The sequence below is a fragment of the Asterias rubens genome, chromosome 7 (assembly GCF_902459465.1).
Source record: "Asterias rubens chromosome 7, eAstRub1.3, whole genome shotgun sequence".
Classification (NCBI taxonomy): Eukaryota; Metazoa; Echinodermata; class Asteroidea; order Forcipulatida; family Asteriidae; genus Asterias; species Asterias rubens.
In genome coordinates, this window is record NC_047068.1 from 3,016,524 (window position 1) to 3,033,579 (window position 17,056).

Genomic DNA, 17,056 nt, shown 5'->3' on the forward strand with positions numbered 1-17,056 from the left:
AAAGTCAAACATCAAATTTGTCTCACTTTAAAGATATTGGACACTATTGGTAATTGTCAAAGACCAGTCTGCTCACTTGGGTGTATCTCAACATTATGCATAAATAATAACAAACCTATGAAAATTTGAACTCAATCGGTCGTCGAAATTGCGAGATAATAATGAAAGAAAAAACACCCTTGTCACACGAAGTTGTGTGCTTTTAGATGGTTGATTTCGAGACCTCAAATTCTAAATCTGAGGTCTCAAAATCAAATTCGTGGAAAATTACTTCTTTCTCAAAAACTATGTCACTTCCGAGGGAGCCTTTTCACACAATGTTTTATACCATCAACCTCTCCCCATTACTCGTCACCAAGTAAGGTTTTATGCTAATAATTATTTTGAGTAATTACCAATAGTGTCCACTGCCTTTAAAACTTAAAAAAATACACCAAGTCAATACAAAGAAAGTTAGATGGATTTGTAGGAATTAAAGAGAGACAAAATAATCAAAATTATCTATGAAAGACATTTAAACTTTGTAGAGTCATTGTTACTAACTCAAAAGATGACAACAAGCAACAAATATCAAAAAGTGAATCTGAGTTGACAAAAATACCTCAAACATTCAAAACTTCAGATAACTACACATCTTCGGAAATAACATATATAATAAACAAGAACTCTGTACAAAAAGAGCAGAATACAGACTTGTTAATTTTCTAAGATTTACTCTAATAATCAGAGAATGTGCATAAACTGTGACGTCGTACTTAAACACCAAAACATGTAAGTGTTGCTAAAGACGAAGCAAAGTTTCTTGAAGTAGTTAGAGAACGCTCTGAAGAGTCGCAACAAGAACTAAAGAAGGCTGTGCGATGTACACATACTGACCATTCGGGTTTGTTCATCAATGGCTTCAACAGAGCCGTCCTTTTTGTTGCTCTGGATGACAACGTGGTCAGAAAAGTTATCAATATCAATAATCGATATTGCTGATTTTTCTTAAACGGTGAAGTATGAAGTTTGAAACAACACTAATACCATGATATTTTCTGAGTTAAAGGGTCTATGTAACTTTTTGTAGGACAAAAAACACAATGTCCACAGATTGACACTAAACTTACACAGTTTGAAGATAATGATAGTAGAAAGCTTCCCTGAAAATACTATGTGCTGAGGTGCTGTCGTTTTTGGAAAAATGAGTAAAACAATGTCATGAAAATAATTTTGTATCATGAGATAAAAATTATTTTAATCATTTACAAACGTATTTTCATGACATTGTTTTACTCATTTCTCAAAAACTACAGCACCCCAGTAAGTAAGATTTGAAGGGAGCTTTCCACTATCATTATCTTCAAACTCTGTAAGTTTAATGTAAATCTATGGACATTTTGAAAAAGTACCCAAATCCTTTAACAACCTTTGCCAATCTATAAATAAGAATCCCGCCTCTTAATTGAACATTTGAAATAGTGCCAAATACTTTTACTTTTCAACTGACTTTCACCATAGTAAGACCAGGGATCGATTTCACAGAAAGTTAGGACTCGTCTTATCTCGAGTTAGGACGAGTAACTCGTCCTAACTTAAGATTAATCTTAAGGTCTGCATGCTACAGTGCAGGGTTGGGACTCGTCCTAAGTCCTAAGATTAGTCTAAAGTTAGGAAGAGTTTTGTGAAATCGACGGCTGAATTACCAGCTTCGACAGTTGCTGCGGCAGGTTGTTAAAAAGGCTTACTCTTTAATGACATCACTGAAGCAAATGGCCAAAGCTGAAGTGTTTTTTTTCAAAACCAAATTAGTGCAACCAAACTCAGGCAAGATGGAAAAAATTGTCCAAGCCCTTTTCTTGTTTAAGTACTTTGACCATTAATGTATACAATAAGCCAAACACTGGTGGAGCAGGTTTTTGGGTTGGTAATTAACAACAACATTGAAGTGGTAAGGGTATGGGGATTATTAGTGCAACAGTCAAAAGAGTTCAAACATCAAGGCGCAATTCCATTGCTCTGCTTATTGCCGAATTATACGTTTACATTCACCATGACCTGCCTACTGTGCAAGCGCCAACTCTTTGCGCTAGCTGTGTTAGCAAAGAATGCCTAGTAACGTGGAGTGCACACACACACAGTAAAAAAGTCCCTGTTAACCTAAAGTGCTGAATTCTCTGCTTCAGCTAAGCAGAGCCATGAAATTGGGCCCTGATGATTAGAGACTTTACCTGGTTTGTCTCTTCAGTCTTGTTAAGTGGCAGGAGGGGGGGGGGGCTAAAAATTAAAGAGGAAGGGAGTAGGGTTGGCCAGTAGGGTCAAGGTTGAGAGAGGAGGGTTCAAAGGTCATCCAATAACTGGTGCACCTACCTGGTTCTCATACTGTCTTGCCAGATGATAGCAGGCAGCTTTGTTACCAGTCTCATTGGCAATCTCTGCAGCCTTCAAACAACAAAACAACACAGAAATAAATAATTTAGTTTCAAGATGAAAATACAAATGGTTGAAGTTTCTAAAATGACAAAGTTCTACCCAGGTCAAAATTCCAGTTGAACCTAGTTAACTGGTGTCAACTGGTTCAACTGGATAGTGACCAAACTCTTCCATTTATCATATTAACCAACTGGTTTGGACTAGGTTTAACTGCGTTCAACTAGGTTGAAATTAAAAACCATTAGGTTTCTGTCCATTTTCCGTATTAAACCAACTGGTATTAACTGTGTTTAACTGGTTTTCAACTAGTTCCAGTTAAACCCAGTTTAACTAGGTTCAACTGGAATTTTGACCTGGGTAAACAGCTCATAACACTAACCACCATTCATCTACAACACCTGCACTAAAATGGTTTGTGATCAGTCTTGTAGCCACAGTGGGCGATACTGGGCGGGGTCGTTCAAACTCACAATTTTAGCCCAGCAAAGGTTTCCCCAAAATAAATTCAAATTATAACACACCTCTCGCTTGTTCTGTATTCTGGTTGGCTGAAACACGGTCACGCGCACGTGTTTTGCGGGAACTAGTACCCCAGCGGGCACTAGTCTTTGAAAATAGTGCCCGGTTACAGCGCCCTCTCTTGACTTGAACCGTGAACTGTAACTATAAAACCTTCGGCCTCGGGAAATAGGTCCCTCTTCTGGTCACTCAGAAGTCCCTCGGGGGAATAGACGTACACTAGTTACCTCATTGCCAGTCAATATGTGTATAATATTGTCCACTGTGTATGATGTAGTTTTTATTCTTTGTTTTGTCTGTCAATAGCCACGGCTTCATCTAAACCTAACTGTTGTCCTACTGCTAATTAAATACCATACAATCACTATTAGGTAATTATGGATGTCGCATATACATTTGATTAGACTACTTTACCATAATTATGTTACAGTGTAACTGAATGCTTTGTTAAACTATGTACTTGAAATTCTTTAAAGGAACACGTTGCCTTGGATCCGTCGAGTTGGTCTTTGAAAAGCGTTTGTAACCGTTTGTTATAAATAGCATATGGTTAGAAAGATGTTTAAAAGTAGAATACAATGATCCACACACATTTGCCTCGAAATTGGGTGGTTTTTCCTTTTACTTTGTGAACTAACACGGTCAGCCATTTATGGGAGTCAAAAAACAACAAAATTAATATTCTTTATCCCCGATGCAAATTTAACATCTATTATATCGTTGCGGTACCCGCTGCCAAAACATAGGATTCGAACTGCCTCTAGCTGCCAGGCAACCTCGGTAGTCTAGTTGGTAAGACACTGCTCTAGAATTGCAAGGGTCGTGGGTTCGAATCCCACCCGAGTAACATGCGTGTGATTTTTTTTTTCACAGGACTCGGGAAAGTACTGAGTATACAGTGCTAACACACGTCGGTGTATGGGTAAAAAACAAAATTAATATTCTTTATCCCCGATGCAAATTTAACATCTATTATGGGAGTCAAAATAAAATTTGACTCCCATAAATGGCCGATTGTGTTTGTCGACGAGGTAAAAGGAAAACCACGCAATTTTGAGTGATACTTGTGTGGATCATTATATCCTACTTTTAAAATACCTTTCTAATCATATGCAGTTTATAACAAACGGTTACAAACACTTTTCAAAGACCAACTCGACCGATCAAAGGCAACGTGTTCCTTTAACATGCAAAGACAAGATGAAATAAATATTAATAATAATAATTATTTATCTGCACTACTAACCTTCTCTAGATTGCCACAGTAGCAGTAGACTCTAACTAGAGATAAGAAATCTTGGCCCGCCTCATAGAACTGGAGAGCAGTCTCCATCTCACCGGTGCTCTCCATGTACTGTGCCCACCACTTCCTAAGAGACCTGAGGAATCAAAGCAAAAGACTCACTTCTTAAGAGATCAGGGGTCGATTTCACAAAGAGTTCAAATCGATCTTGAAGGTGTTATACACCATTGGTAAGTATAAACATTGTAAATAAATAAAATGTCTTTGATTTGTAGACGTACTTGTCCTTGTTCTTCATGATGTACGCTTCCAGCGCCTGAGGTTCGTCAAACAACATCCTGGGAACTTCAAAACGATGGGTATCCGACTTCTCATAGCTATAAAGTATAAAAACCAAAAGTTACTGAGGACAATTTTAAAACAGATAGCTCAGTTGGTAGAGCACTGGCACATTAATCCATAGGTTACAGGTTCAAATGCCGCTTTAGCCATTTTGTTTTTTCAACGCAAAATTATCAATGTTTTAAATGAAAAGTCAAGTTCCCCTGATCCCCTATCTTGAGTGTGATCCCTGACTGCACAATAGTTAATGGTTAAATGGCTTCTGACTGGCACCCCAAACAAACATATTGACAAAATAGGGAGACCGCCAACATAGGGCTAGATAGATAGCTCAGTTGGTAGCGCACTGGCAAATGAATCTGGAAGTCACAGGTTCCAATCCCGCTCTGACGATTTTTCAACCAAAAAAATTGTCAATTTATTTATCATACAATCTAGATGGCACTTTCTAAATAATTGTTCAGGTATTTTACTTTGGTATAGCTCCATTAATGTCTCCTTTAGCCTCCAGGTGCTTGGCATAATTGTAGTATGTTGTCCGCAGGTGGATTCTATCATTCAATTCAGCTGTCTCCATAGCCTGGTAAGATGGGTAGAAGAATAATCAGCAATGAGAAAGAAATGTTGAGAGGCAAACCAAGGCTAGCTCGGTTGTGTAGTGATAAGATATCTGCTGTAGCAATGCAAAGGTTGTGGGTTTCAATCCCACCTGAATGATTTGCCTTTGGATTTTTTTCACAGAACTCTGGAAAGTACTGAGTATACAATGCTTTATACACATTGGTCTATTAGGGTTAAACAAATTATATAAGATATGCCAAAGTATCTTGACGGTGGCTAGAGCAAGCTAGTCGCAACGTTGAGACCAATGCAAGAATTGACTCCGCGGTCGAGCAGTTAATTAGGGAAAGTAGTAGTCCCAGCAAATTTTCTACACCTTCCGTCGGGGTAGTAGTTAAAAAGCAGGACAGTTCTTTTCAGAACTGAGGAACATCCGACAAATCTTTTCCTCGGTAGTAGAATAAAGAAAGACAGTTCTCTAAGAACAAACTCTACCTGGCAAGTAGATACACACATGGTGTTACCGCAAACCAAATATATATTGACACCTCACCATGCAATGCCTCAAGTCATGTATATGTCAAAGCATGAACAGATAATCGCAAGCAGTCCTTCCAATCTTTAACTCTTACCTTTCCCCATTGTCCGCTGGCCTGGTAGAAAGAGTTGAGCAGATCATATCGGGAACAGTTCTTGTACAATCTTTCCGCATCATCCTACAAGATACAGGGATCATAAAGGAATGATAGAGGATTTGACAAGTTTTCTATCTTTGAGAAATATTGCTGCCACTCATGCAAGAAACACCGGGCTAGGTCTCTTTCATTCTTGACAAGTGTCCTGGGTTCTTTTATATGTATCCACACCACAGAACTCAACACTTTCAATCAAATTTACAGATTCAAAAGGGTGAGTTACTGATAAACACGAAATCGAAGCTAGAGGTCTATGAAAGGTCATATGAACTCACCAACTGTCCGAGCTGTATGGCCAACATGGCTACTTTGGCGTCCAGCTCGGGCTCTTTGTCTACTTCCCGGAGCGCCCTCGCTCCTCGCGCATGACCCATGTTTCCTAAGCACACCTTGGCAACGTCTAGTCGTCTCGTCTTCACACACATCTTGGCCATGTTTTCCCACACGGACTCGCTATTGGCAGGAAAGTAAATTTGGATGTAAATTATAACATATTTCAGGTAATTTTTTTTTATATTTTTTTTTATGGTGCAATGATTTCTGTTAATGACCGAGCCTAAACATCTGACATTACACTTTAAGGCTTGTAAATTACATCAGAGATTGGCCTTGAGCCTACGTCAAGATCCTGACAGCCACGTGGTACCGATGTACCGTTGAACTGGCATTCATTTTGCAGTCAAACTCTAGAATTTGACTGCAAAATGAATGCCAGATCAACGGTTTAAATATAAAACATCATTATATGGATGTACATGAACATTGTAGCCAATGATATCACTGGTTCTATAAAGACAATAGAGCTATATATATTGACTAAAGCGCTAACTTGCTCCGCGTTTTGAAGCTACCCTGAGCGCAGACATGTTTGATGTGTTGCGTGACTACGGAATGATTTTAATTTTAAGAGAACACACATTGCCGCGATTTTTAAAAATTCGGCACGTGTGCTTTCGTACGCGTCTGCCCATTCGCGCACGTCCGCGCTACGAAAACCGTAAGTTCGACTTGATTGACGTACTTAAAAATGTATACGCGCCTTTTAAACATGACGCACATGGCGCTCGCAGTTTTGTACGCTCATCAGCAGATAGTGCGTTCACATTTTCTGCACTTTTTGGTTCGATGACACATAGAAAAGAACAAACGCACTATCATGCAAATAGCCGTACAATTGCCGTACAAAATTTCAAGCTTTTGCATTGGTTTGTACATAAACATGGATGCGCCCACACGGCTTCAAAACCTTAGTGCGTGTATAACGGGGTGTTAGCGCTCTAGTCAATATATATAGCTCTATGATAAAGACCAATACCTGCCTTGCAAACAAAGACAGCGAACCCGTCTACTATTGACCCACCTCTTTATGAGTTTGATGGCTTTGAATGCTTCGTCCATATTACCGATGGTCAAGAAGTAACTGAAACTCATCATGGCCTCCTGAGCGTTCTTGTCTCCTTCCTCTAGCCCAATGAAGTCCCTCATCACCTGCTTAGCAACCAAGGAACCTGGGGACAAGGTTGGGATACCTTCGCTCTTCTCACCGGCCTGTTTCAGAAAAATGAACACAACATGTTTTGCAAAGGTTTAGTTCCTACAGACAGCTCTTGATTGATCATACAGAAACTCATAGAGTAATGCAATCAATGCAAAGCCTACGTCAAAGGTCAAAAAATCAAAACAATCAACTTGCATCTATAGACCTATTTTTTGCAATGTCACAGTCGAGTTTTTGCCAACCCAGATTGGAAAACTATGGAAAGCCATAAGTGCAAATAAAGAAAAGATCGCTATTTTTGGTAACAATGTAACAAACTGTTTTGGTTTTGTTTAAAACAAAACAACTAACTATGACAGGTATTTTATTTAATTGAAAATTTGCAGAAAATGTTGAATTTTGTTAAAACATCTGTTTGTACAATTGAGTGTTTTACTAACATTCGGCCGACCATGCCAACCAAGGCGGTTTGTTTATCAACAAAAGAAAGGTCTATTGACCCAGTTCACCTGACGTCATCGTCACAATAATCTCGGTTGCGCCATCTGGGAGTCATTTAGGAGCCATTTGCGCCCTGTATGTTATACAGTGTAGTGCGCATTTTAGACAACACGGCGTATTACCTGTCTACTCCCCCAAATGGTTAGCGTGGCACAGACCCTATGTGCGTGCAAAGAGTAATCAAATATCTAAGAGGCAAAATTTACATGCATGCACACTTGTCTCTTTTAAGCATTGTGTTTTTCCTTGACACTATTCACTTACCTTCTTAATAAAGTAGTAAAATGGCACCTGTAACCCGAGCAGGTGGCTGTAGGCTGGTACCAAGCCAAAATTGTCTTGAAGTACAATGCCATGCTCCAGGGTACTAAACAAGGATATGATCATTACATCAGGCTATAAAGAGAGAAAACACACACAGATGTATGGGAGTTATATTCATTGAATACTGCAAGCAAATAATAATAATATTAATACAAAGTTCTTATATAGCGCATATATCCTAGACACTAGATCAAGGCGCTGGACAAATAGAGAAATAACAATAAACAAATTGATGGGCTCTGAACAGTTCAGTCTTCAACAGTTTTTTTAATGTCATGATACAGTCAGACTGACGGATTTTGGAGGGAGTTTGTTCCATAGATTCCATGGCTGAGTTCGGGCGGTGTGTTCTTGGCCCGAGTGGGCTGTTCTCACGCCCGAATGATGAGAACAGGACCCGAGAATGATTCACTCGGAACAAGATCAGACACCACCTTTCGTCGGGGGTTTCGAGAACAACACTTTACAAAATGGCAGCACAACATCAAGAGAATAAGTAAATTAGATGCAAAATGACTCTCAAATAGATTGTTAAAGGTAATAATATTGATAAGTTGAAAGCTAATAGTCATCCCAAAGAAAATAATGAAAGTGTGGTCTCTTTTCTACTGTCGGGTTTCCAACTGTTAAAAAACATCATATTTAACTGACGAACCACGTTGTCACATGACCAGTACAAAACCTCTTTTCGTGGCGCTTTTATCACATCGTCGTTTGAGCGGATGAAACAAGAACAGCGATCCGTCTTGTTCTGGAGCATCCAAGAACACACCGCCCGAACTCGGCCCATAGTAACAGCTCTAGCGCCCTCTTTAAAACCACAGCCTCTGGTCTGGCTTTAGACTGGGCCCCTGTATTAATCCGCAAGGATAAAGATAGCTCCCAGCTTTTCAGATCCATTGATTCCATTGGATACAATGATATCATTGGGTAAATGCAATGAAGAAAAGCTACCGTAGCTGGGTTTGTTTTGATTGGTCTGAGGTCACCTCGGTTGGCCAATCAAAACACAGGTATGGAAAGGTTACTTTCGGTCGTCCGCACGTGTGTGTCCTCGTGTGTGTCCTCGTGTGTGGTATGACATGTATGTATACAGTACATGCATGATGGTAACGGTACTTGCTTGGTAATGTTGTTGTAGAAATATTGTGCGTATCTCTATGTGAGGTCAAAGGTGAATCTACACGCCGGTTTTCGATGCCGGTCTCTAGATAACTCACGAGCCTTGAGTGCGACGTCAGACGTTCAGGCTAGTCTGGCTTAGGCTCCAATTTTTATTTTCAAGACATGTGCTTTTCGCTACAGGGCTTCAAAAAGGCAGACAGAACCCAAGCCATGTTGAGCCAAGTTGAAGCCCTGCTTACCAGTAAAAGGTTACCAGCCAAAACACCATGTCTCATGTACCATTTGTGGACTGACATCCTGCTAATTTCTGCTCAGCAGGAAATTGTTAAGCAATATTTTCTACTTAAACAGCTCTATAAAAATTGGGCCCTTACTTTGAAAAAAGGACTATTCTTGTTTTTAGAGGAATCTTCTTGTTTTCGGTAAAAAACATCTCAACATATGCATAAAATAATAAACCTGTGAAAGTATGAGCTCAATCGGTCGTCGAAGTTGGGAGATATTAATGAAAGAAAAAACCACCCTTGTCGCCCATGGTCACACGAAGTTGTGTGCTTTCAGATGCTTCATTTTGAGACCTCAAATTCTAAATCTGAGGTCTCGAAATCAAATTCAATGAAAATTACTTCTTATTTGAAAAAATCACTTCAGAGGGAGCTGTTTCTCACAATGTTTTATTCTATCAACCTCTCCCCATTACTCGTAATCAAGAAAGGTTTTATGATGATAATTATTTTGAGTAATTACCAATAGTGTCCACTGCCTTTAAGGATACATAAAAAAAATTACATTTTCTTTTTAAAATTTGTTTTACCGGTGAATCTTTCATTGACAGGAGTAGCGAGGATTTCTTGTTAACTGCCCCGTCGTCCGAGTCGGAGAGTTTGGCCTCACAGATGAGTAGTTTAGACTCCTGAGGATCCCAGTGAACGGCCAGTGGGTATCGGCCGGCTATATCATGGGCAGCCTCTACACGACCCCTGAACAAACAAAAAGAAATAATAATAATAATAAATAACTCATTAGGATTTGAGGCATTGCATGGTGAGGTATCAATATATATTTGGTTAGGTATCAATATACATTATATATGCTCTACCTGGCAAGTAGATACACACATGATGTTACCGCAAACAAAATATATATAAAAAAAGAACTCATTCGTTTTGAAACATCTGAGAAAATGAAATATCATATAAAGTACAGAGAAGTTTAATAGATGTTATTATATAACACCCAAGCAGATCCTTGCCATTTGATTGGAGGATTGTCCGTCACGTGATAGCAAATAAAAGTACCATTGCACGCTGAGTCACTCGCCGTGCTTTTTCGTTCCATCCGAAAAGTACCATTGCACGCTGGCACGCTGCCAGCGTGCAATGGTACTTTTCGGATGGAACGAAAAAGCTGAGTAAAAACATCACTGCGTGCGCGTGTCTTTGGTAACGCAGTAGGTGTTACTGCAAGAAGGCATAGTAAAATTACTAGCATTCGGCTTCTACAGTTGAAATTGTTTGTTTTGAAAGTTGTTTCTTTCAATCAAAATGACTAAGTTCTACTTGGATGTTATATAAAACAAATAATGAATGTTTTTCATTCGTGCAATGGTGCGAATATGTTCATTCGTTGAAAGCTGGAATGTTCCATTCAACTCGGCTCCGCCTCGTTGAATAGAACATTCCATCTTTCAACTCATGAACATATTCGCACCATTGCACTCATAAACATTCATTATGTGTATAACATTTTCTATACAACCACAGTACACAAACAAAATGATAATTATACAATCAAACATGGAAACAAGTTTTTAGCCAAACTAATTGCATTTTGTGCTCTTGTTTTATCTGTCCATTGTTTAATATTCTGTCTTTCTGACTTTGAGTCTGATAAACGTCTTTCAATTCTATTGAGGAATAAAGTGTGTATGCCCGTAGAGACAAGAGAGATAAACCTTCTCTTACACCGTATGCCATAGTGCTTGTTTAAATCAAAACAATATGCATATTACACTGTTTGGTCTTGTAAGAACAATACACTGGTCCATTAGGCTCCGCCCACGGCGCACGTGAGAGCAAGAACACGTGCACGTGCGCGCCAAGCGTACGCGCATGCAAGTCGGACCTTGTAGTGTCAGACTTTTGGTTGTGCAATGGGCTGTGATTGGTTAATACACACCGGGGCGGAGCTTAAGGGCCAGTTAACATTTTGAGCAACAAGTTGTGGTCTTGTGGAATTTTCCCCCAAACTCGAGTCCTGAAGGTTATTTTTACCTCTCTGTGTCGCTTATTTCATCATCCAAGCGTACGCGCCAAGCGTACGCGCATGCATGTCGGACCTTGTAGTGTCGGACTTTTGGTTGTGCAATGGGCTGTGATTGGTTAATACACACCGGGGCGGAGCTTAAGGGCCAGTTAACTGTTTGAGCAACAAGTTGTGGTCTTGTGGAGTTTTCCCCCAAATTCGAGTCCTGAAGGTTATTTTTACCTCTCTGTGTCGCTTATTTCATCATCCTGCCCGCAGTAATCTTCCTGGTCACCACGGCCCGTGGCTAGATCAAACTGGGTCACAGTCCCCAGGTCACAATCCCACACGTATAGTTTACTGTTAGGTGTTCCATTGTCCTGAAAGATAGACATCAAACACACCATGAATTTCTTCTCAATTTTCCCACAATTTTGACAATGACGGATGGTCAAAGTGACATTAAAGACACTGGACACTATTGGTTACTGTCAAAGACCAGTCTTCTCACTTAGTGTATCTCAACACATGCATTAAATAACAAACCTGTGAAAATTTGAGCTCAATTGGTTGTCGAAGTTGCGAGATAATATGAAAGAAAAACATCCTTGTCACACTAAGATGTGTGCTTTCAGATGCTTCATTTCGAGACCTCAAAATCTAATTTTGAGGTCTCAAAATCAAATTCATGGAAAAATACTTCTTTCTCAAAAACTACGTTACTCCTGGCGCTGTAACATACAGTATTTCCTGCCAGATGTGGGACTACGTTTGAATTATGAGACCTAATTCTGATAGCACCATGTAATGCTTTACAAGGTGCTTTGGAGCAATTTGTTGCGGATCGGACCAGGAACACCGGGGCGACCCCCTTCTCTTTTCGATAAGTGCACTGGGTTCTTTTACATGCCTTACATAACACATGGGATCAACGGCTTAACGTCCCATCCGAAGAACGAAGCAATGGTTAAGTGTCTTGCTTAAGGACACAAGTGTCACGACTGGGGATACGAACACACACTCTGCTGATCAGAAACACCAGAGTTTGTATTCGGTGCTCTTAACCGCTCGGCCACGACACTTCCACATGATGATGATGATGATGATGATGATGATGATGATAATGACTAGAACAAGTATTACCGACTAGTTACTGAATCACCGTTCTTGATTTGTGTGATTCATAATTATAGACATTAAACCAACGTTTTGTCTGAAAGAGATTGGCTGTTGCCAGCTTGGTGTTAATCTATACGCCGAGCTTTCCTGAAGACGATCAGAGCATACAGATCGAAACGTCGAGTTGAAACCAACAGTTCTTTTCAGAACCACCCCAACTCATTATAGAGATTATCATGACATGGCGTTACCGCAAACCTTTCTGTATCATATATCCACCATGCAAAAACTCAAATTCTACTAACCTGGCTGGTAATGACACAGACTTTGGTTCCATTGCTGTTGATCTTTCCCATGGTGATGTTACCGAGTCTACTGACGGACTCCGTCAGGTTGATGGGAGTACAGTGAGACTTGGCCTCTCTGAAGGACAAATGGGTTTAGAATATTAATTTTTTTTTCTTCCCCCATACACCGATGTGTGTTAGCACTGTATACTCAGTACTTTCCCAAGTCCTGTGAAAAAAATATCACAGGCATAATTACTCGGGTGGGATTCAAACCCATGACCCTTGCAATTCTAGAGCAGTGTCTTACCAACTAGACTACCGAGATTGCCCGGTAGCTAGAGGAAGTTCGAATCCTATGTTTTGGCAGTGGGTACCGCAATGATATAATAGATGTTAAATTTGCATCAGGGATAAAGAATTCTAATTTTGAGTTTAGAATACAAAAAAGATTGGTTAATAAATGTATGTGGAAGGTGCTGGTATGCGAAGCTAGGAGATGGAAGTGGGGGCCAGTGGTCAAACTGCTTGGCTTGCATTCTGAAGGTTGTGGGTTTGATTTTGTCAAAATTTGCTGACGGATTTCGTCAGGTTTATCGGAGTGCAGTGAGATTTGGCCTCTCTGAATGGCAAATGTGTTAAGAATACAAAAAGAACTGATTGATAAATGTATGTAGAAGATGCTGGTATGCCGAATTAGGAGGTGGGAGTGTGGGCAACTTGTTAGACTGCTTGGCTTGATTTCTGGAGATTGTGGCTTTGAATCCCACACTGACTACACTCTTTGAATAACATTATTTATTGCTTTATCAACGTAACCTTCTTTTTGTTAAGACTGCTTGGCTTGCATTCCAAAAGTTGCTGGTTGTCGTTCACACTCACTGCTCTCACATAGCCACCATCATTTAATGAAATGTGCAGTGCGAACACACATTTAATTTTCCAGGGTTTGTCAACAGGGATATCGGAATTGAAGACCTTCGGGTTACAGTTTTTTGGTAAACTTTTTTAGTTTTTTGGTAAACTTTTTTAATTCCAGGCATATGTCCCTGGCTTTTGTTTTGTTTTGATTATGTTTGTATTTTGTATGTTTTATGCGGAATAAATAATAATAATAATAATAACAATAATAATAATAATCATCAAAGATGGCAGTCAATGACGTCATGTGTGCAATCCGTCTATAGACCTTTATCATGCTGCTTCCATCTTGGTCATGTCCCTCGTATCGAATATCAATTATGAATGCTAATAATCATTTTGAAAATAGGAACCAGACTATTTTGTTCATCCAGCCTCGGTTTGGTAACATTGATATCAATGGGAGAAATTCAAGATGGCTGCACCGTGATAAAGGTCTATAGTGTTTATCCAGTCCCATTTACCTTCTAGATACATCGTACACCTTGATGAAACCAGTGGTTGTAGTGACCACCAGGAAGTGACCGCTGATATCCATGGTAACCGGTTCCCCTTCCATCTCATTCAGTGTGATCAACTGCTTCACGGTACCCTGACGATAGACAAAAAAAAGTAACATGAGTGGTAATTATCAAAAAGAATAGGAGACTTTTGAACACTAGGTGGCAGCAGATTTACCAGGTAAAATCCATTGTTCTCGGTAATGTTCGCAAGCTCAGAACTATGTTAATAATGGAAATTTACCTGGTAAGTCTGCTGCCACCTAGTGTTCAAAAGCCTCCTATTGATTAGTTTCAAACGGAAAGCTCACTGATTATATAAAGATTTCATACCAGTACCAATCCTCCAGCAAAAAAATAACCCCTTCCCTTAGCAATAAGTGTGTACTTGGGTCTTTTACGTGCAATGATAGTTTTCACACATGGGACACACGGCTTTAGATCCAATCTGAAGGCTGAAGCTACAATGGTTCAGTGTCTTGCTTAAGGACACAAGTGTCACGACGTGCCGGGACTCAAATCCACACTCTGCTGGACAGAAACACCAGAGCTTGAGTTTGATGCTATCGCTCAGTCAAGACACGCCACACCTTTTCAGAACCACCTTAACTCATTACAGAGTTAGTGTGCGGAATATATTGTGACTGTTTCATAAAAAAACTGCTTTCTCCAACATCAGAACGTTAGAAAATCTGGAGTTATTTGGCATAGAAGTTTTGAGTACCTGAAAATTGCGAACTTGTATCTTGCCAGGCTCTGTGGTGTAGGCATTCTGCTCGTAGAGACACACAATTCTGCAGTCTGTGGTGAAAGTACCTGGTGTGGATGAAGAAAAAAAAGTGAACAGTTAAACTTGTCAAAAGACTGCCAGAGTACTCAAGACGCCTTGATAGAGTTAAGCTTGATTAATACTATAAGCAATCACAAATTTATGTCAAGCAAACCAATCGGTACATGCTGCTTTCAAAATTGTGATGCAAGGAAATTCGTTTTGCTTTTGCAATACGCATGAGCTTTACAGCACAGAAACTAAGTGCACTTCTACTGGGTTTTTAAAGGAATACGTTGCCTTGGATCGGTCGAGTTGGTCTTTGAAAAGCGTTTTTAACCGTTTGTTATGAAATGCATATGGTTGAAAAGATGTTGTAAAAGTAGAATACAATGATCCACACAAACATGCCTCGAAATTGTACGGTTTTCCTTTTACCTCGTCAAATTACACGGTCGGCCATTTATGGGAGTCAATTTTTTGACTCCCACAAATGGCCGACCGTGTTAGTTCACACAGTAAAAGGGAAACCACGCAATTTGGAGGCAAGTTGTGTGGATCATTGTAGTCTACTTTAACAACATCTTTCCAACCATATGCATTTTATAACAAACGGTTACACACGCTGTTTTATAAACCAACTCGTCCGATCCAAGGCAACGTGTTCTTTTAAAGCTTGCACGGGTCACAGAGCTTTTACCACTAACCTCCCCCACATGGAACAGTCCTTCTGTCCCAATGAAAAACCCTCAGACTGTTTTGTTCTTCCAAAGGGCCTCAAGACTCACCTACTTTCCAACCAGTATATGGTTGTCCTAATTACTTGTGTCGTTCTCTCTCAAGTGCCTTGCATCCTTAGGTAATTTGGCGCTACATGAATCCAGCTTTTAACATTATTATTATGCTGTGTACAGAATTCTTACCTGCGGCTTTCACTGATGATGAAATGTCATAAACTACAGCTTTCTTTCCATTCCATATTGCTACATGGTCCTGCAGAAAAAGGAATTACTCACTTAAGCCAAATCATGACAAAATAGAGTACAAATTTTCCAGATTTTTCCCAGATGCCTTTGAATAATTTGTGATCTTTTATTCATTTATTTACTTTATCTATTTAATTACACACATCAGTGTAGGGGTAAAAAAAAAAAATAATAATAGTATTTAAAAATAATAATAATAATAAGATTTGAAATGCGCACATATCCACCCTGCTGGGTGTTCAAGGCGCAGTAAAACCAAAAACAAACAAAACAAAGATAAAACAGACACAACAAAATTAGTCCTTGAAAACCAGTGACATAAGATAAGTTTTGAGAAGAGATTTGAGTGTTGTGGTACAAAGACAAGATCTAAGATTAAGTGGTAGAGAGTTCCAGATGTGTGGCGCAGCTGAAGATAAAGACCTGTCACCCCATGAGTGTCGAGACATGGGTTCAATGAGAAGAAGCATGGAACTTGATCGAAGATTTTTTGATGGAGTGTAAACTTGAAGTAGGTCAGAATTTTAGTTACCTTGGTGGCATAGATGCCCTTGATGTGGATGTCGGTCTTGACTTCATGGTGTGCTCCTGTACCTAGTAAGTCTATACACATTGTACTTGGGCCTGTCTGTACTGCAGCAACCTGAGAATGGAACCAAGCATAGAGCAAAGACTTAAAGGTAGTGGACACTATTAATAATTGTCAAAGACCAGTCTTCTCACTTGGTGTATCTCAACATATGCATAAAATAACAAACCTGTGAAAATTTGAACTCAATTGGTCGCCAAAGTTGCGAGATAATAATGAAAGAAAAAACACCCTTGTCACACAAAGTTGTGTGCTTTAAAGACCTCAAATTATAATTCTGAGGTCTTAAAATCAAACTCGTGGAAAATCACTTCTTTCTCGAAAACTACATAACTTCAGAGGGAGCCGATTCTCAAAATGTTTTAAATTATCAACCTCTCCCCATTACTCGTTACCAAGTAAGGTTTTATGCTAAGAATCA

At 39.5% G+C, this 17,056-nt stretch overlaps 1 protein-coding gene across 1 annotated transcript in view; it reads right to left on the bottom strand.

The window, feature by feature from the left end:
- The window catches only part of LOC117292748 (intraflagellar transport protein 140 homolog), a 37,307-nt gene that overhangs the window by 10,331 nt on the left and 9,920 nt on the right, over window positions 1-17,056 (bottom strand). Inside the window, exons 11-25 of the mRNA XM_033774899.1 lie at window positions 16,579-16,689; window positions 15,984-16,053; window positions 15,016-15,107; window positions 14,256-14,383; window positions 12,889-13,006; window positions 11,708-11,844; window positions 10,035-10,200; window positions 8,036-8,167; window positions 7,133-7,320; window positions 6,048-6,225; window positions 5,710-5,793; window positions 4,990-5,096; window positions 4,456-4,551; window positions 4,178-4,310; window positions 2,350-2,421 (exon numbers count right to left, since the gene is read on the bottom strand). Of these exons, the coding sequence (XP_033630790.1) occupies window positions 2,350-2,421; window positions 4,178-4,310; window positions 4,456-4,551; window positions 4,990-5,096; window positions 5,710-5,793; window positions 6,048-6,225; window positions 7,133-7,320; window positions 8,036-8,167; window positions 10,035-10,200; window positions 11,708-11,844; window positions 12,889-13,006; window positions 14,256-14,383; window positions 15,016-15,107; window positions 15,984-16,053; window positions 16,579-16,689 (1,812 nt within the window). The remainder of the gene's footprint in view (window positions 1-2,349; window positions 2,422-4,177; window positions 4,311-4,455; window positions 4,552-4,989; window positions 5,097-5,709; window positions 5,794-6,047; window positions 6,226-7,132; window positions 7,321-8,035; window positions 8,168-10,034; window positions 10,201-11,707; window positions 11,845-12,888; window positions 13,007-14,255; window positions 14,384-15,015; window positions 15,108-15,983; window positions 16,054-16,578; window positions 16,690-17,056) is intronic.